General features: G+C 38.3%; 2 protein-coding genes across 8 annotated transcripts in view; one reads left to right on the top strand and one right to left on the bottom strand.

Moving 5' to 3' along the window:
- Hipk (Homeodomain interacting protein kinase) overlaps nucleotides 1–9280 on the bottom strand; it is a 78199-nt gene extending 68919 nt beyond the window's left edge. For 3 of the 7 annotated variants that reach the window (XM_077412892.1, XM_077412898.1, XM_077412894.1), the window contains exon 1: nucleotides 9211–9277. In XM_077412892.1, coding sequence (XP_077269018.1) covers nucleotides 9211–9237 — 27 coding nt within the window. In that variant the 5' untranslated portion in view covers nucleotides 9238–9277. Of the gene's footprint in view, nucleotides 1–9210 lie in introns of all 7 variants that reach the window. The other 4 variants (XM_077412897.1, XM_077412895.1, XM_077412899.1 and 1 more) reach the window with 3 other exon arrangements.
- A 3111-nt stretch (nucleotides 9281–12391) lies between these two features.
- LOC143900974 (uncharacterized) lies at nucleotides 12392–18228 on the top strand. Its single transcript, XM_077412808.1, has 2 exons — nucleotides 12392–13030; nucleotides 17230–18228. The coding sequence occupies exons 1-2, from the start codon at nucleotides 12739–12741 to the stop codon at nucleotides 17373–17375; spliced, it is 438 nt and encodes a 145-aa protein (XP_077268934.1). The 5' UTR covers nucleotides 12392–12738; the 3' UTR covers nucleotides 17376–18228.
- Nucleotides 18229–22113: the final 3885 nt, after the last annotated feature.

Below are 22113 nucleotides of genomic sequence, written 5' to 3'. Positions count from 1 at the left end.
CACAGAAAAATAATCATTTTACAGCCAAGAAAAAGCACTTATTTATTTCATTTTATTTCGTTTAAGAGTAAATTTTCTTGCAACAAAGAATATTTTCTTACTGATAGTTTTCAAATATCTTGACATGAGTCTTTGTAAGTAAGCTTATATATCCGCAAATCTATCATAAACCCAATATAAGTATTACATTGACTCAAAACAGCTAGTATTCTTGACTTGTATCAAGATATTTGAAAACTATTAGTAAGAAAATATTCTTTGTTGTAAGAAAACTTACTTAAACAAAATAAAATAAAATAAGTAAAGTGCTTTTCTTGGCTCTAGAATAATTATTTTTCTGAGTGTATGTATGAGGTGAACATAATAATATGATTTAATTTTAATTGGATATTATATATATATATATATATATATATATATATATATACATATATATTAATATTAAATATATTATAAATAATATTAATGTTATAAATTTAAGTTATTTGATATAGCATCCAAGTTTTTTTACATTAGTTTTTTTAATATTAATTAAATTTTTTAATAATATACAATGGCTTCTTTTCAAAAATTAAAATATACAACAGCTTCTTGTATATTAACACAAAAACTTGAATTGTCCGTTTAAAAAATGTGATTTATGTTATATTTAACACAAATTTTCCAACTGTGTATGAGCATTAACTCATAAAGTTATCGTAAATTGAGTTTAACTTTATTTATATATATATATATATATATATATATATATATATATATATAGGGACACCTTCTTTTATAATTACATAAAAGTTGTAAAGTATAAATATATTTTAGAACTAATAAAACTATGCTTATCATTAATAACATTGTTATTAAATATAACAACGACAATGGCGTTTCTTAAATGTAAAATAGCTGATTTGGACTTTGCATTGTAATATCTCCACTCATTAGGACACGCAGTAAAAAAATAAAAATATTTTATTATACAATTGGAACATAACCAAGTGTCTCTTAATTATAGATTATATGTATATATATGTAATTTTACCATATCTGTAATTAATTTGTAATAAAATTGATTCTTAATTTTGCATTTAAAAAAACTGTTATTTAAAGAAATTGTTATTTATATTATTTATAAATTAATAATTAAATAATATAACCATTTAAATATCTAAAATATTCTTCTCGGTTTTTACTGACAACGTATCGTTCTCTATATTTTTCTTTTATTATTTCCTCAAATATTTCATAAGGATACATTCCTCTGTACCACACAATTTAAAAATGACAAAATTGGGTAACAGTTTATGTCTACTACATTTAATAAACTGGCTGTTTAGTGTTTTCTAATAATAATTCGTAGAATTTAAAGGAAAGAACGAATAAATTCTTAAACAAATTTTTAGGTTATTATTTAAGCGTTTATTTTGAGTTATAGGTTTCAATTTAAAATGTTGTTCAAAAGGTTTAAAATTTTATTTTTCTTACGTCGATTTAAGAATCTAAAACAATATATATGTGATAATAACATGTAGTTACGCAGTAACCTCGAGGCTCGTCACAACGCATCATCTGTATCAATTTCCGTTGACAAGATCTAGGCCAATCATATTAGACATCGAACCTTCCAATTAATCTTCCCAGGTTGCAACCACCATGAATCTCTTTAATTTGAGATGCTCTAAGTAGAATTTATTTTGCTTCGCAAAATTAATGCGCAATACAAAGTTATTAACAATATTATCAACAAAAAACATGATTTTTTTTTATTTTTTCTCAAATATCTCGAAAACTAAGCAAGATAGGGTTACTAACTGTATACGTACGTTTTTTGTAGAGCGTAAAATTATCTACAATAATGATCTGAACAACATTTATCGTCAAGTCAGTCGTTCAACTTGCACGCGTCGTCAAAGTCCGAGACTCGGATCTCAAAAACTCTCGATTTCATCGTTTTTTTTTTATTTTTGCGCCGGTGATTTTAATGATTCTTTGTAATATTATAATTTTATTAAAAAGAATTAAAGCTTGGGTTGGAATGAGAAGACATTGCATGCTTTTATTAATTGCTTTTAATTAGATATCTCAAATAGGTATTACTTTTACAATGAAAAAAATAGTGTTAAAGAGATGGCACAAATAGGCCTTGATGTCTTTTAGAATCGTCAACGATATGTCGGTGGCAATTTAAAATGTATATCGAGATATGTATCGCGTAGATCTCTTACAATTAAGTAGAGATTATTAAAGGGAAACATTTACTGTTTTCATTTAAAAATAAATGTTTCTGTTAAATTTCTATTAGTATTTTAGTATATTGTGCCGTTATCTGTACGCATTTTCGTCTTCTTTTCTCCCTTCTCATATATTTTCCAATAGTAATCGTCCGATATCTAAGTGCAAGTTGAATTGACGATCGTCGTTCGTGGAAGATGTGCGAATAAAGATTGCGTATGGCGCTGGGAAACCCAGCGTTCTTTAATTAGCTAGACTTAACAAATAGTTTAGAGTTTTCGATCGCCCCTGGTATCCGTCACGGTTACGCCCACCCCAATTACCTTGTTACTTGATAAACTGTAACATTTACGACGCCATCTGCGCAATCGTGTGAACGTTGATCAGCCGGGGTGCATTCTGTGAGGCACACATCCCTCATTTACATATATTGATTTCGATTCAAGTCTGGAAGCGATGTCGATACGATGTCATCTATAATACAATAATTTATAAAACGTTGCATTATACTCAAACATTTTACGAGTTTACACCACCAGCCGCCGACGTATCCACGTAACGACGAGAATGTCACCTACGATGCACTCGCTCGGCGACGCGTACCGGAAAGAGATCGTATTTCATACCGATTCCGGCCAGAAAAAAAAATCAAACGTTACAGACACACCCTTCGTTTAACACCTGGATATCATATCATATCGCGGCAGATGCCACAGCAAAATTTACGATTATCCGCATTAATTGGTCAGTGGGAATGTCCAGTATCATGTGAAACATACGGGAGACATTATTTCTATCACCGTGAGAACTATAGGAAAATATTAGAAGCAAACCATTCCGAATCGGCCCGATAATATAGTATTATATATAACTACTATAAACAGAGTATTTATATTATTATAAAAGTAATAAAGTTACAGAAAGAGAAAAAGAGAGAACAAAAGTATTATTTATATTACAAAATAAAAAATATTATCAAATTTGTATATTCTTGCCGCTGATATTTTCTGACATCGATTGACTTGCTCCTTTCAAAATGTTCTCGAATTTGTTTGGAAGGATACCTGGGTATCTTAGAAAGCATCAGCTGTTCGGGTACCGTCCCTTTAAAATTTAAAGATCCTGCAGTAAAGCCTATTATTCCTCGCTCCTCGTTTGAACTGAACTTCTTTGACGACATCGCGCGAAGGGTAAGCTGTGGAAAGTGTCTTTTGATGTCGTTCATTTTGCAGAAATTTATTGGAAAATGTATAAATCTTTAAAGGCTTTTTAATGGAATAACAAGTGTTGCCTCTCTTTATTACACCGGTAGCGCACTACGTAAGACATCCTGTTATCGGTAAGTAGATCATATATCGTATACAAATATTGCGTTTAAATAAATAAAACAATATTGATGCAATTTGAAGAAAATTTGTGGTAACAATTTTTGATATAACGGCAATTCTGAATTATGACGAACGTATGTTTACAGAATTACCAGTTTAATTATTAAAGAATAAATTATAGGGTATTCAAGTTTTTACTTTGTCGCAGTGTGTTTTCGACGTACTCGCGTAATTGATGAATTAACGATTATTACACGTGCCATTAACCCTCAATCGATGTGAGAACAATGCGGGTACATGATGAACGTTATTTGCGTCCGATCTCAGGTCGATCTTTTTCCTTCTCAGACTGACTAGACATTCTAAAATCAATAAATCTCAAGGGTCTAAAGGACCAGGCACGCGTGCCAGAAGGTCCAGCCACGCGCTCGTGGCCTCTCTTCTTTCCGAGAAATAATTTGTGTTCAACCGACTTGACTCGCTTCGCAGTCTTCTGAAACCCCGATAATTTTTATTAATACAGAAAACGCGCACGCTCGTCACCTTCAAAATTGGCCCGAGGTGAGAAAAATCTCAAAAATGCTGTTTGCAAAATTACCTGTGCGAAATTACGCACCTGTAACCTCTCCTCTTTATCTTAATGTACATTATAAGTAAGGAAGAAGAAAGCACGTTTAAACGATTTTGCATCGCAATTACTGAAATTTTCAGCTATCTCTACACTTCTCGATAGTGTTAAAAATCTTTTCTTTTTTTTTTTCTACAAACGCATAAAGGCACCGAGAACTTTTACGCTACACATATAAATTATTTAAACATGGCCTAGGGTGTTCTCACAAACGAATTATATTTCCTTCTCTTTCACATACTTTTTCCGTTGCGCGAGAACAGACACCTGTCACGGTTCAGTTGTTGTCACGCAGAGCGTGTAGTTTCGAGCAATTGCGTCGGACAAGTCAATCTGCTCGTCTCGCGAGCAAAGATAAAAAAAGAGAAAAAGGAACGAAGAACAGATACGCCAACCGGAGGTTCCGGAGTTGCTAAGGCTCCTTTCTTCTCTCTCTTTCTCTCTCTCTCTCTCTCTCTCTCTCTCTCTCTCTCTCTCTCTCTCGTCCTCAAAAAGTTACGGAGGCCACGAGACGTCTTGGAAGTATGAGGGCGCAGATGGGATTGTGTTTAATGAAGTTTGGCCCGAGTTGCACCTGCCACTTTCGAAGCATCTCGGACCAACGGCCGTTACACCGCCTCGAGCACCCGTCAAGAAATTGGCGGGAACCGCGTTCCCAGGAGTCTGTGAGACTCCTATCTCTGACAACGGCTATTTCAAGTTTCCCTTTTTTCCGTTTGAGGCCTATCGTTAACGCCGCTGCAATCGGATGCAGCAAAAAAATTCACACGTGGTAACGACATTACCACGGCTTTCTCAATTTCACAGTCGAGAAACTTTGTGAGGTCAAACGATATTACAGGCTACGATTCATAACAAGTGCATAGAACTCTGATAATTTCTTAGAAAGTTATTGAGATCTTCGAAATCTAACAGCGTATTAATGTTCATTTAATTTTGCTCATTTCTATATGTGTGTGCGTACGATTATATAATTATATAATAATAAAGATTTGTTAAACACATTGTTAACAAATAAAATTCTGTTTCTCCCTCCACTCGAGTTTGTTTCTGATTATATATCTTTCGAATATATGTCAAAACCTACGTCAAAACAGCTTTATAATTAATATCGATAGAAGCTGTAAAACTGCCCAGATTAAATTACTTTGTGCCCACACGACAAGACGGTTCCTCGTTGGATTAACCCACCGTTTTTTCCCTCACTCGAGGGGACATGTCCTTCCTGTTCCTGCTTCGACCATAGAAATACGAGAGCTTAGTTACGTCAAAATGATGGGAAGAACAGGGATCTTTCGTGACAACGATTTAATTATTCCCCGACATCTGGTACATATTAAAACGTTAAGTCACGAAAAGAATTTTTCAGCTTTTCAAATTCGGGGCTTTTCTCATTATCTTTTTTTTTAATTAATAATAAAAATAGCAAAAATACAATAATAGATCGCAAATTACTATTCCGCTATTAGGTTACTTATTTCGTTGACAAACAACAAAGGCCCTGTTTGAATTTTTCTCTGTCCGTTTTTTGTGACTCAAAAGTCTAATTTTTAAGGATAACAACGTTCCACAAGGTTTACAATCCGCCACCGTCGAGCCACGCGTGAGAAACGCGTCTTGCTTCTATTTGCGATTTAATTACCTTCAACATCTGGCTATCCTGCCTGCGCTTCCTGACAGGATTTCCTTTTTTCATCTACGAGCTTCAACTCGTCATCAATCTGTCTTTCAGACTGACTAGTCAAAATTTCACAAAAATGAATGACGTTATGTTTTATTGCAAAACGAATGGGAAATCGAATAAAAAATATCGTACTGTTAAATTGAAGCAGCAATAAAATGATAGGTTTTTCTCCTTTTCGTGAAATTGGATTTGACTATACGTATTCGTGAGAAAATGTAATCGTATTTCATTATCGTCGGAAATTATCGTTAATAAGAAACATATCGGAAGCGCGCAGAATCATCGTAGGACATTGGGATCTTTAAATATTCACGATCCAGGCTCTCCTCTCACTGAACGAAACAGCTGTTCCACCCCCACCAACGGGGGCAACTCGTCGGCCGTCTTTTACCGGCATTCAGGCTATCTGAACGAACTATCGCGTGGAGGTGGGAGGCTTCGAAAGGTCGACGGTAAATGTACAATATGTAGGTACGAGCAGCTGGATCGACGGAGATTCGTAAAGCTCACCGTCACGCCTTCCTCCCGCATTGTTCCGAATCTCGGCTGTACGTTTTTGCTTTCTCTCTATACGCTCTACCACAAATGGATCTAACTTCCCGAATCTCCCCACGATATCTTTACAAATTAAATGAGACTCGTAAAAACCGCGCAATTATCATACAGGTCCATTAAGAAACGAGATATGATAAAAAAACACTCCGTATCGGAGCCTCACATTTTATCGTCAGTATCCTTCGAGAGGATGAGAGCATGCTATTATATCATTTAACTGGACAATAATATAATAAAATTATTTAATAATAATATAAAAGTTCTACTTTCTCGTGTCATTGAGTGATGTACGAATTTTAGGAATTGGACCTCTAATCACTTCCAGTTAGATAATTTATAGAACAATCGATTAAAATTCTGATATAATGTATTCTATATAAATTATAAGAAACTTAAACGTTAAAACTTCTCAGCCACTTTTATCGCGTGCAAAAAAACGGAAGAATGTTTGTATCACTCGCGAAAGGAAAGCATCAATTATTATCAATCCGACGTCCATAAAAATCCTACGAATTACAGTTCGTATAGCGCGTTGAAGACCTAAATTGACTGAAATTGCGGTGCCGACCTTGAGCATCGTCGTTCTCTCGAAGAACGGTGTCACTGCATTCTCGCTCGCTCTCTGGAAAGCAGAGCTAACTCCCAACCGGCAATTTTTCCTCATCCTTTTTCTACGTCGTGCAAAGCGTTCGACGCTACATACGCGGCTCGCATCGGCGAAGAGAGAAATAAACGAGCGCGAGCTGCACGCACAAAATGCACAGCAACATCCTGCGTTAAATGTTTCCTCCGCCCCGGTTTTTGCGACGCGTGGGTAAACTGGGCTCAATTACTTGTGGTCGTTTTAGCCTTATTGTATATACGGAGAGGCCGGTCGGTGCGTCGGTTAGATGCAACGCAGGATAAAAAAAAACTGTGTTTTTATAAAAGATGTAAATCTAAACGCTAAATGGCGAGTTAATTGGACTTGTAAAGACACGAGATAAAGCGAGACTTACAATAGCTTCATTTCTTCGCGCAGGACTAAACGTCACGTTAGCTTTTATAGGTCGTTTATCAAATGTTGCGTGATCTGAATAAAATTGATAGTAATTGAGAGTTAAACAAACCGGGGCTAAATTTTATGAGCCAAAATTATATTGAAGAAGAGCATCAATCATCCGCGACTGCTAATTTAATTCCTCGCTGTCTAGCTTAGAGTGTTATAATAAATGTATTCAATTATAAAGGTTGCTTTTATCAAAGGCTTTAATCGGATTTCGAAAGATTCGAAAACTGCGATCCTTTGCGCGCATCAAAGATGCATCCAGTCGCGGCGCTCCATACTGTTTACGACGCGTGGCTGGAATTTCAAAATTTTCAGAGCATCTGCAACCCAACGGCAGCTGTTTGCGCATATCCTATTCGCCACTTGTTCCCGATACAGTACGACAAACACGACGATGTACAGACGTCATCTCATTTCCGCCAAAAACGTCAATGCGTTGCTCCGTTAACGCTGCGTGCATCTTTCTCCTCGGATAACAAGATTTAAAAAAAGAATTCAAAATGATATAATTCTGTTTTCGTCGAGAGACACGGCTCTATATAGAACGATCGAGAGGTAACTGACTCCGACGACTGGGCATCTTGTAGCGAGCAGATGACGAAATGCTGCTCTGACCGAATGTATCAAATATCCGGCGCAAGGAGCAGTCACGCGACTGCTTCCGTTTGTCTTCGCCGCCTGATAAGGACGCACGCGGCGCGTGGAAAAAGCAGTATTGTTTCCTCGCAGACGCGCGCTTTCGGATACCTGCAAATACAGGTGGCTACTCAACATGAGCTCTATTGTCCAGCTTCTGTCCTTCATCTTTTGTCGCTTTCTACACGACTTTCCTTCTTAAACGATCGTCTATTATGTAACATGGTAAAATTTCATCGTAACGATTGGTGTCTTATATTAAAAAATGAAAAAGTAGCATAAATCTTTCAATGCCGATTTGCCGACTGATTGTGAGCTTAATTTCTATTAAAGGAAACCTTTTTCTTTATTAACTCTTGTTCTCTTAAGAAAGTTCTCCCTTGTCGGAAGATCTATTGTTAAGCCTAAAGATGTTAAGTTATGGGTCATCTTGGTACAAAACATTACCGTGCCTGATCACCCTAGCTCGCCACACTCCGGTTCAGTTTTTCGGTTTTCTAGTTTTTACATAATAACATAATTTTCTAGTTTCCTTATAATAAGTTCAGTTTAAATTCAAATCATTTTCTTAACCTGATATTATCATAAAAATTTTATTCAGAGTCTGTATTTCCAATTTCTACAGTACACTAAAAAACAAGCTTAAAAATATTAATTAAAATAAAAATGACAATGCGATAAATTCGAGCGGTCTCACGGACCGGAGTGTGGCGAATTAAAGAATCGAAAATAAGTGTAGCTAGCTAGGGTTAATATTAACGAGAATTCTAATATAAAATTTACAATGAAGTTTCGCGTTTACGTACGTTGTCTGACGTACAGAGAGTTAATACGCGGCTGGCAACAATCACGGCCAACAGCTGACCGACCATCGGTCGACACGCGGTGCGCTCTCGTTAATTTCGATGCTGAACGAAAACCACGCGAGACGCATCGGTGATTCCGCAGAATTTTCGGGGCCTTCCAAGCGGGGGCACAGACAGAATTTGCAAAGAGAGAAAGGAAGATAGAGACCGACTTGCGGAGACGTTCGTCCTTTTATATTTGGCGCATATGCTGCCAGGTGCTCACGCCGATGGCCAAAGGGTAGAGTTTCGAGTTTTCTTACCTTATTCCTCGCGGCTTCTTCACTCATTTCGTTCGATCTTCCTCACTCTTCTTTTCTCCTCCATGACAACGTCAGCTGTCGATCATCTTTTCATCCGACACTTTCCTCCGTTGCGAAGTAACATCGTGCCTGCAAATGATAATAGCATGTATGGTATCGTGACAAGAATGTAAGTTTAAAAACGCATAAAGAAGCTGCTGTTAGTATATTTTAAGACTAATGGTACATATTCTAAAAATAAAAGTTAAAGCTACAAATCTTGTGTGAACGCTATAAAATTAATATTAATTAAGTAATATAATATATGAGTTTTCTTTCTTCTTTTAATACTTTCATCAATTTCTCTCTTGCATGAGGATATAAAAAAAATAAAATAAAAATCCAACAACACAACGCGGTAATATATAACCGTCTGGAATTCATTTTCAAAAATCGTGAACACGCCGTCCATTAGATCGATCATAAAACCGTGAAAAATGATCGAGCCGGTAATTGTCTTCGGTATACGAGTTAAAGTCGTGGCATTAGCTACATCCTGGCGTGGAACCCCTGCAGATCGGTTTCTCCCTAATTTTTGACGATGGTCCGAGTCACGGTGCACGCGGGGACCCCGCGTGTTCCGGTCTGCTTGACCAGGACCGGAAGCGGGAGCCCGATGGGGAGCGCGGGGAACTCGAAACTCGAAATCCCCCATGGATATTGACGTTCCCGCGTTTGAACGAGGAGGAAGTCGGCATTTCCTCGGAGATCCAACGGCTGTGCCGAAACGAGAGCAGGAGAAACGATTTACGCTCCGGAGGATAACATCGAAGTTTACGCATTAATATCTGCGCGCTGTAAAGAGATTTGAAGGGCAGATTGCTCGGCAAGACACTTGCTCTAATCCTCAAATCTTTATCGTGCGCATTCCTTGTTGTATAAGAAACATTCCTTATATCGATGGATAATACGTCAACAATCTCGCATTCGCTATAATATATCACGTTGGGAAGTAATCAGGCAGCAAAACGCGTAATAATCGGTATAATAATAACCAAACTACTGCCTCCCGTGGATATTATAAGAAAAATCTCAAGAAGCAATCACAAACCGTAATGATCGTTACGGGCGCTGGGCCATGGTGGTCACGGTGTTCACCTGTCCATGATGGAGCACGAAAGGAGTGCGCGATGCCCGCGCGTGTGCACGCATATACGCACCACGATTGACGCGCGTTACGCTGCAATGTGCCCCATACTTTTCTGTAACGGTCGAATTTACCCCTGTCATTCGGCTGGTCGTGATATAGCGAGCCGTGACTAGACCGAACTGCGTATATCGCGCGAGATGCTTATATATAATTGCGCGGTTCGAATCTCACGGCGGCGGCAACGTGCACACAGCGCATACTTATTTAATATTTGTACATCTAGATCAATATATTTATACGCATCTAAAACCATCCGATGACTAATAATCTTCAGAATTAAAGATATCTTGAATAAAAATGATTTTATATGATTTTATATGATAAATGATCTTTCTTCTCATCAGCATTCTCGAAAATTAAAGAAAGCACGATAAGAAAAATAGATCTTATCGCGATAAAAAATATGAATGCGTCACTATCTACGGTTCACGGTACTGGTCACGGTTTTCCACGAACGAGCTAAATCACAATCAAATCGATTTTTGTCGGAGAAAGATTTCAAAGAAACTTTGACGCTAGAGGGTCAGAGGTGAGACCTTGGCTTATTCTTTACATCTTGAATATCCCATATAGCAAGCGCCCTATCGTATCGAGTCGTGTTGACTTGCCATACAATGCCCGGTATTCATGAAAAATGTATAGAGAATACGCAAAAAAAATAATGTAATGAGTGGCGTTAACGCAGCCTGCAATTCAAAGGCGAGAAAACGAGGAGACTTAGCAATGGAAAGCGGCAGGATATCGATCTCACATGAAAAAGATACTAAATAGGCATGTAATGCGATGCAAACTTTACGTCATATATAGGGCTAATCATACCAAAAACTGCACGATTACGGTCACCGCGGCTCGTTCATAAGTCATGTCCACCGAAACTTTTATGCGCGCTCGAGAAAACGACGATTGCGACGAACTCGAAGGGCGATTCTCTGCCTGGGACTTGCTTCCACTTGGTCTCTCCCTCTCGTGCTCCGGCTGCTTCACCTGCTCGGACGACCGTTTTTTCTTCTTGCTGCAGAACGCCCGACTTCCCGCAAAAATGCTCAGGGCAATCGTGCCCACGACAATTGGACGAACTCTGTCCTGCAGTTTCATTGGTGCGCGCGCTTACAAGATCAAAACCACCTATTCTTCCATAAACTTTTCTGCGGAAATATTATTCAATTTCTAAATCTCGCCTCAAACTGGATCTGAATGAAAAAACCAACTTTTTGTATAATATTTTATCGAAATAATGTTTAGAAAAGAAATAAATAAAATAATTCATTTATAAACAAAATCTAATATACATGTATTTATATAAAAATACAAATTATTTTGTACTTATTATACATGAGGCTTTTATTTAAAATCAATTATTTTATGGATTTCTTAAAAGTATCTACTTAAAAAGCGGATAGATTTTAAGAAATTAATTTTCAGAAATAATATATCGAGAAATTTAAGAAATAGATTTTAAATATATACTGATTTGAATAGAAATAAAGATAGAGACTAAGCTGCGGGAGCAATGTCAAAGAAACTCGTTCCGTGTTCTCCCGCGATCGATAAGGGCACCGACGCAAATGCGGAAAAAAGCTCGACGGAGGAAAGATCATTTTGAATCCCATCGCGACACGCTCGAATCACGATCGTGATCATTCTATACGTCGTGCTACTTAGAAAAAGAACAAAAAAAGCTTCATGGTGCGCGCGCGCGCGCGCTCTTCCCCACCACGAGAAATCGCTTAGCATAATCCGTTGGACGATTTTGAACGGAGGACGCGGTGGCGAGGGTATACACGTGGAAAACGCGGGCATTAGAAGAGGAACGCGCGAGCCGGTGCCGTGCGCGCGACGAGGACGTCGCTACGCAAAAATCGCGCCATTTTTCGTGCGCAGCCCGTACGGCGCGCCAATCAGATTTGAATTCAAACGTCTGGTGGAAGGGAGCACCGGACCTCGTGGCTTCGCTCAAACGGATACGAGCTGGCTGGCTCCCATCGACATCGACTCAGAACGATCCCAGCAGAACCAGTCTGGCCGTGGTACGGTGAGGATTGAGGGTCGATTGGTCTTGGACGGAGCCGCTCAACATCGCGCGAGCCCGTTCGAGAATCGAGGAGGAAACTTCACAGAAAAGTCGAACGGATCGGCGGAATTTACGCGGCCGAGGATTCGCCCGCTCTTCCGGAATACGCCGAACCGAAGAACCGGAGGAGGCTCGACGCCCGTGGTGTCGTATTCGCTGGAAAACGTAGAGGCGCGTGGGTACGTACTTTGAACCGTGAAACGGAACGTTTCCCGGGGATCCGCTCGCTCGACTACGCGCACGGTGGAAGCACCAAGAAGTTCCCGAAATGCTGGTAGCCTCGATCTGTCACGAAATCTACTACACGGTGTTGCCCAGTACGACCATGACCTCGCGAGTACCACGCTGCCTCTTCGGCCGGCCGAACTCGCGGGAGACCATCGAGATGCTCCAGGAGGCCCTAGACGCGGAGAGGAGCAAGTTCGCCAGGAGATGGGGAGTGGATCCCTGCTCCGAAGAAAATAAGGAGAATAATTACCAGAGGCGGAACAACGAGAGGAGCGACCGGTCGCCCGGCAAAAAGCGAAGTAATCCGTATTCAAGGCAGACCAGCATTCACGGTGAGCAACGTTTCTCTCTCGCGAAATATCAACGCGCAAACTTTATATCGACGATCGCTTAGCGGCAATTTGGACGCGCAAACGCGCCGCGTTGCGCCGCGCCGCGCCGCATGCATTTACGCTCGCGGAATATGCATGAGGGAGCATGACTCACACACGACACGTTCGACAAGTTTCCCCTGGACGGACAGCGCGCGAAAATTTCGCGAAATGCATGTATATTACGCCGCGAAAGTAGGTCGGCCAATATCGTCTTCTTCAGTTTAATGGGCGCGGACATGAGAGTCTAAAAATATCTCTTACACATAATTCAATATGGCATGCCGCTGTAACAAAATTATGTAACGATACTAGCGCAGTATGGTAATTGATATTCGGATACTTGCAACTTGTAACCAACGCGTCGTTAAGAAAGCTAAACTCCGACTTTCACACAAATCAGCCTTCTTTAACCAATAGACTGCTATTTACAATTAGTCTACTGGACGACGCTGGAATAATTGAGATTGCGAATCTATCGTTCGTGGCGTCGTAGAGACGGAGCCGCGGCTTTTTGGCGGGAAAGACGTGACGAAGAAAGGGAAGCCGAGCGCGCAGACGCGCAGACCTGGTCGCGTGGCTCCGACCTGTTTTCTTATTCTAAGCCCGCCGCCTCTTCCGCCTTTTCTCCTCCTCTCTCCTCTATAGCCATCCATCGCCAGAATACTCCCGGCTACCCGTTTTACGCTCTCTTTGACCGATTCTCTTTTACCCCGTCGGGCTGTCGTTTCTTACGCCAGAAGCATGCGTCGTAAGGGTCGCAGACCCGTTGCCGCGATATTCCATCAAGTGGTCGAAATCTCGAACTAAAGATTTGTCGTTTTCTTTTCTAAAGACGATTTACAAAACGTACTTAACAAATTTCCACAAATTTTATTTACAAATTTTATAATCAATTTGGGAATTTTGTTATAAATAAAATCCAATATATATATATATATATATATATATATATATGTAAACAAGGTTGGATTTAAAATAAATCTCGCTGTTCTTTTTACTTATTTGCGAAATGTAAATGGATAACTTTTGGAATCTTCGTCGATGATTGTTTATATTGTAGAATTATGTAATTTATACGGTTTGAAAAAAGTTTTATTGAAATATAGAATATTTTGAAATGTTAGAATATTCAATAAGTTGAGAAGTAATTAACAATTATAGCTCCGTTTAAAAAAATTAATTGGTCATGAAGTTCTACTTCTTTTTTAACTCAATTTCATCATTTATTTGGGAAAGCGTTCATAGATTTCTACGCAGCAACCAAATATATCTGGAAAAAAAAAATACTGGCGTTATCACGAAAAGATAAGTGAACACGTGTGGTGCACGATCGTGAGAAGCGATCAGTCGCCGGTTCAACTGCAGGGTGCAGTTAGGGAAGGAACGTCGCGATCGGAAATGAGATCACGCCTATGAGTCATGCGTCTAAGGTGGGCGACACGACTGTACCTGTAGGACACCGTGAGTCATCGAAGGGCCCCAATTTCCAAGGAGTAAAAAAGACTCGCGATTGCATTCCTTGGATTCCTCAGGCATGACGCAATCACGCCCGCCTTTCTTCACCTTATCGCATGAATTTTTGAGCACAATGGATATTTTATTTACTCGACCAAGTGCAAAATGTTGCATGCCTTTATACACGAGACCGTTAATATTGGGCAAATCGCATGTCTCCGGATCGAATGTAACTTGTTTTCCGGGAGACAAGCTTAAAAAAAAAAAAATTATTTCCCGATGAGCGGGTAGATCGGCTCTAATATTCTTTTTGAAATTATGTATATATAGGAATTCATAGTGGTTCGCAAGTTAAAGAAATCATCCGTATACGTTGAAACACGCGTATACGCGATAATCTTACCGTGGGCGGGAAACCTATGGTTTCACAACCTCGAACCGAGATCCTCTACCTATTTGCACTGATAATCCCCCACACGGTGACTTCTTGGGCTGGAACACACCGAGACCCTCTCGAAAATTCAACAGAGCGGCACGGCGCAACCAGCTCTTTTTCCACCGACACCTGTTAGCCCTTTGCTAAGGGCCCATGACGACTGGAACGTCTTTTCCCACGATTAAATCAGACCCGCGAACACGCGATACCATGCCGCGCGGGACCTTACGAAGGTCGCGCACCACCTGCTGGGACAAGTTGCATTTGATGCAAATATGCAAGGACTAAATACACTAATTCGCACTCTTCTCTTTCGCGTATCTAACATCTTCAAGAAACTGACAGGATTTATTAATTTGACGATGTAAAATACAGCATATACACACACGCATACACATATGTATTTAATTTCTCCTAATAATTTACTTATTGCCCTAACAACTTTAGTCGTCACGTATTTGCATTTTATCCTTGTATTTATCCTGAGGTTTAAACAAAGTTATCAAGATCTACATAAAATAAACAAATTTGTCAAGTACAGAAATATATTTAAAAATTTTCATCTTTTATATATACCTCTCTGGCCCAAATTACACGAGAATTACATTGAGAATGCTAAAAGACTCTATCTAAATCGTAGATGCTCTATTTCGATCATCTACGATTAACTGGAGGAAAAGAAAGCGCGAATTGTATAGCAAAAATGAAGGATAATCGCAATATTATTCTTTCCATGTCGTGGAATAGAAAACTCTCGATCACAATCCTGAAATATCGACAAAGAGCTCTTTCGATCGCGACTTAAAGCAGACTTCGTGATCCGTTTGTGTGGTTTCGCTGTAAAATCGAAGACGCCTTATATAGGGAGTAGGATTCAAACGAAATCCTTCGCTCGGGTGAAGAACGCGCCAGGAAGATCGCGTTCGGATCCGCGAACAAAAGAAAATTTTCAGGACGGAATCACGTACGAGACATATGCGGACAGGTAAGCGTCGAGCTTTCTTCGGCGCATCTAGGATCTATATTTCGTGGCACGTTGAGGCGTGGAAACAGCTGTTGACAAGCGAAATTGTTGATCGCGACTGGAGGAAAAGGTAGAAAGAGAGAAAAAGAGAGCAAGAGAAAGAAAGAAAAGACGTTGGTCGAGGAAGAACTCGGTTTCGCGCGCCATATGGCGGACCGTTGCCAAAAAGAGAGAAGCGCGGAGAAAGGATCATGTCCTCGACATATGGCCGTTGTGTGTGGATTTTTTTAACCTTTTTCACATCGATTTATTGGTCCGAACTGCGTTCCGTTTGTAATGTCGATTCGCGAACGCTAATACTCCTCAATACTTTAAATACGTGGTGGATATACGAATAACCGATTAAGGCCCAGTTTCACCAACGTCGATTAACCTTCGATTAAACTAACTCTTCGTTTCTTTCTAACTGTCCCCTTTAGAAAGAGACAAAGAGTGAGTTTAATCGAAGGTTGCAGTTAATCGACATCGGTGAAACTGGGCCTAATTCGTATTCCGCGCCGTGCAGAACATTAAGAAAAAATCAATCAAGATCTTCGAACTTGGCAGAGGTAACTATCATAAAAACACAGTTGCGATAATATGAGATGATCTTATAGCTGTAACAGAAATATAAATGAAAACTTAACCGAAACTAATGCTAATTGTAAGCCACGAGATGCGAGCGGTTCTCTCGCTTCGTTTCATGTACTTCTGTTTCATAGACTTTCTATGACAAAACAAAAGATGCAAACGCGATTTTTATGTCCTTCACATTTTTGTCAGAGCGTCGGAGAAAAGAGCAGATTTCCAAACCGGTGCTGTTAACATTAAGTCGCACCTGTCAAGTAGTCAGTCAGAAAAAGAGAGAAAAGCAGAAAGAAACGAGGGTATAGGGCGCTCAGGTGGCTACCTGATCGAACTAGGGTGCTCCCTAAGACGCAGTCTTTGTTGTGGAAATTTCGTACCTCTCCTGCACGGTGTTCCTATACAGGTTACGCTATGTCGCCATGACGTAGATGACCCTGCCGATCCATGAAACGCAGATTGCTACGGAACCTTGAGAATATACTTGTTACGAACAGCTTCATGTGTTTCTGCACAGAGATATATATCTATTCATACGGCGCGGCGCGGAACGTATCAAATGGCTTCTTTATAAATTAATTTCACTTGGTTTAACGTAATATCGATATCATGTCGTGATCTTTTATGACGCTTAAATAATACGTACTTCATAATAACCGTTCAATATTTTTGTTACAGATTACTGGCGTGCTCGAAAAGTGTGCGACGTGAACAAGAAACCGTTGACGACCACGATGGACGTGTCGAAGCAAAATGTGGAATCGTCGAAAACAACGAAGACGACCACTATGACAACCACAACGACGATAACGAAGACCACGTAGAAGACGACGTTGAACTGATGCGAACGCATATTCTCTGATCCTGTGCATACGTGCGGTTTTCTCTTGTTTTGCTGCGGTGGCGAAAAAAACCGCCATGTTAACTTAAATATGCCGGGCGACAAAAAGACCAACGCTCGAAAGCAGTTTAGTTTAAAATTACTTAAAAAATTAATATATTTTGCATTTAGCGGATTACTAAAATATTATTTAAATATTATTTAAATATTATATTTAAATACTATTTTTGAAATGATAAAAGACGTACTGCACAAAAAGTAATGAAATGTGAGCATATCTTAGGCGCGGGGTTTTAACGATCGTTTGCGTAAACTGAATTTCGTCTGCGCTACCAAAATTTGTATATTTGTTCCCTGATGGTCTTTCGAGCATTATACATATATTATCATCGATCAATTATTGAAATAATCTTCTCTAGAATTAATCGCGACGGACGTATTGATTAATTTTAGTAAATAATTCGTCAAGTGATTTATGGAGGTTTGGATGGACTTCGCCGCCGTAAGAATCGCGTTTGCTAATTAAAATGTCCAAATGACAAATCGTTGTATCAATTTAAAACGCGACATGATTTTCAACGAGCTCGACTATACAAAAGACTTTTCACGGCGGCGACGATCCATCGAGAGCCTGAAACGGTTGGTTCCACGACGAAGCCAACGATGCAGCGCCTCCAAAGACTATATTTGATTACAAACGTCAATTCGCAACTCCGCACTCTCGTCGCATGAGAGACAGGAGACTGTCCTATGTATATGTCGTCTTAGAATTAAGTGAGAAAGTTCTCTAGTCATCTAGTCATTATAAGCTAATAATAAACTATTGTGCTTTCATTCCTGCATATTGTGTTATTATTTCTTTAGCCTTGCCATTGTGTATTGGGTACATATATTATAAATATTTTATAATCATGTTATTATTGTGAGATGTAAGCTATAAGATAACAATTTTATACAAAGTAAAAAACTGATAATTTTTTTAAGTTACATAAAAAAAAATATATATATATCTAACTTATTAAGATAATTTATATATACACGTAATCTTTCATATTTTATTTTTTCTATTTACACGCATTTTATAACGGCACGCGGATATGAATATTGTAATCTCTTATCATATCATCTCTTATGTATTTTACACAAATCTTGTTTCGACTAATATGGTTAATGTAACATTAATTCTATAAAGCAAAAATTTAAAGTCTAATCGTTATGGGAGAGTAGTTATTTCGCACAGTACTACCGCTGTAATATTTGTTCCATGTTATCACCCCAAGTCTTTTAAATTAATGATACGTTATACAGACGTTGAAACGTGGCAGGCGAATCGACATTATCTGATATTCCATCGACACGTTTTAGGGTAATCGACACGTGGAGGCCGAGTCGAAATCATCGAAAATTAGACTGCAGCTGAGCAACACGAATCGCGCTTTGTAACGAACATTTTGTAACATCCACCTGGACGCGTGCCATGGTGGTCCCGATGAACGCATGGGGGTAAAACTATAGGGTGACACAAAAACTGTTGCAATACGTATGGTAATCAAAATTACTCACAAAATATTTTTAAAATTTCATAAAAGTTTTCAATACAGCAAAAAGGAAAAAAAAGAGAATAGATATTAAAATAAAGTTTTATAACTAGTATATTTTCAAAATAATATAAATGAGAAGTATATTTCTAAAATAATAAACCTAACATCTTTTTTGTAAATTTTTATAGTTTTTGAGGCAATTTTGTGTGCCACTTTATACAATATTCATTTAAAACACAAAATTATGGTAAACATATAAATTAAATAACGAAAGTATCTAAATATCCATAAAAATAATCTTGCGTCAATTTCGAGATAAAATATATCGTTACGTGTAATCTTTAATACAAATATATTATTCTTTAGCTCATATATATACAATTATGTGGCAAAACAACGTGATTATTGTGTGAAACGTAGGTATAATTTTACAATAACAACAACACATAGCAATATTTTTAACGGCACCCTGTGTAGGTGGGTGGTTTACTTTATCTGTACGTCGATATACGAGCATGGGGGTGACTCGGCATGGTCGCTATATGGTTAATTATAATGCACGATGCACCGCAGAGGGTCTTCCACCTATGGGGGAACTCCGCGAAGGGAAGGCAGCTGGTTCATAGTTTTAATGGCTGTCATCCTAGCTGGTCATTTCGATAATGGTAACTAATACGGTGCTTCCCGAATACGGAACCATACCTGCGTTAAATCGAATATCGACGAAACGTTGCTTCATAAATGGATTTTCGACCGTTAGACCGTTGCAACGGATGAGTACACGTAGCATCTACCGAGTGATTGATGGCAAATCACCGAAACGTGTGAATTATACTTTGTACAAATAAACATATCGCTCATTTGCTACAACAATGACATAACTCGGAAAACAAAATTTTCCAAAAAATAAGTTTAAATGTTTTGAATCATTAAAATTTGTTAATATTACTTTTAAATGCAATTTTGGTGCAAAATTGACTGTAGAGGAACAAAAATATCTAGCTATATATTAGCTCTTCATTCAGTGTATTGTATTTTCATCCTTCTTTTGCAAACTGTTAAAATATGACAATTTTTGAGTTATGTCATTGTTGTAGCAAATAAGCGATGTACGCGTTCTGAAAATGTTGTACTAAGTTTTTAACCTATTAATTTACGCATATTTCCAATTATCTGTGTAATATTATATTAGTGAATAAAAATATTAAGATGACATTAATATTACCATGTAATTTAAAATTGTAAATAATACATTGCTTCGAATTTTGGACTAAATGATAGATCGATTAAAAATAGATTTTAAGCCGTTCGTGACTTTGAAATTCAAAACTTCCCTTAGTTCCATCAGACATCAGGACCATGTCCAGGTGTGCCGTTCAATGTACACTTAATGGGTACCTTGGTACCTATCGCTGATACACGTGTAATGCGCCCCACCGCACGTTTAATTGATTGAATTAGCTATAGAACCAGTTTAGATCGGGACAGCACCTGATCGTAACAAAGTCCCGACTGATCGATTTTGACGAATCGCTTGCGATTGCGACTGGACGATCTATCAAACAGTTCTTTTTACCGTACCAAGCTATCGATCATTTTTTTAGATATATGCTTTCATTACTTGGTCTGACAAATATTTTATTACTAATAGAGCAAGTAAAAGATTTTAATCCGAGATACAGGGAAACTGTCTTTTCCAAATATTTTTCTTTTATTTTTATGTTTTGAAACTCGATAAAATATTCCATAGGTACATCTTTGGACATTATACTCTCAATTTAGAATAAAAAAACTCAGCTAGAAAAAAAAAAGATTGTATCGTCTCATCCATCTTGAAAATGTCACGTATTACAATAATCGTGTACGAACATCGTGATAAATTACCCAGTAATCGTTCGTATATTGCTTCCGAACTTTTACAAACTGTATCTACAGCAGCAGATCAATGCCACAAACTTTAACGGTTCGTTCACACTCTCGTGAAAAACTTGAACTGTCGTCCAGACAAACGGTTGGCAAGAAAACGCGTGTCGGCAACGGCGATAAATTGCGATCTTTACGGTGGGTCGGGGTGGTCCTAAATGAGAGGGGTAAATGTCCGATCGAGGATCACCAAACGATGTCCACAATGGCCAAAATGAACTCGCCCAGTAGCATTTCGCTTTCTAACGGCAGCACGTGTCCATCCACGTATCTTCCCCCCGCGTGTGTCTACCATATATTAACTAATGCCTTGTAAACACGCGCTCGAGAGAAGGTCCAGCAGGCCGCTCTAATTAAAGGACATTCATATCGAGAGACCCGCTTCGTCGACCCCTTTACTTTCGACTTTCGCGAAAACTGGTTCGAGCAGTGTCCGTTTGGCCTGGCCCGCCACGCGAGCACCATTTGCCCGGTTTTTTTTGCCTATGATTTGACACTTTCAAATTCTTAGTACCTGGGCATTTATGTCTACCAACAGTCCATTTTGACATTTTAAAATAAGAACTTTATAATACAAAAAGAAAAAAAGAATTAATAATTTTTAATACTTTTTTTACTTATCTCATATACGGATAAAGAAACATTTGTGTGAAATAACACATTTGAAGTTCGCTATGACTTTGCACCACGGCAATCAATTAGCTATATAGACGTGAAATACGTTTAAATAAAAATTAGTAACAAAAAGTTTCTCATATTTTGAAAGATTTGACATAAAGATAAACACTCTAAAATTAATTAACTTTTATTAATTAAAATAATTGCTACATATTGAAAAGAGAACTTAAAATGTCAAAAAATAAAAGTCTTTAAAGAATTGTTTCTCAGTTCCCCGCGATTCTCAGTAGAAAATTTACATCAATAACTTTATTTACAACAAAATAGATAAACACTTGATAGAAAATTCCTGCATCAATATAAAAATTATTGAATTCTTAATTATATCCTGGATTACAGTCATTATTCTGAAAATACGTCGTACCTATTCAAAGAGTGCATCGCCAAGACAAATTATGCGATACGTCCTTGCAATTTTAATCGTCGTCTTTGATTGCCGCTACGTTTCATCGTTAAGCTGACAATAATCCTATTGGCAACTATAAAAACGATGAAGATATTATAAATCTGTCAATGGTACTTGCACGCTGTACGAGCCAATGAAATAATCGCTAAGTCACTCAACTGTTTGGAGAAGAA

Source organism: Temnothorax americanus, unplaced genomic scaffold (genome assembly GCF_048541705.1).
Source record: "Temnothorax americanus isolate GAGA-0224 unplaced genomic scaffold, ASM4854170v1 Scaffold31, whole genome shotgun sequence".
NCBI classification, from domain to species: Eukaryota; Metazoa; Arthropoda; class Insecta; order Hymenoptera; family Formicidae; genus Temnothorax; species Temnothorax americanus.
This window is presented reverse-complemented; position numbering and strand designations above follow the sequence as displayed.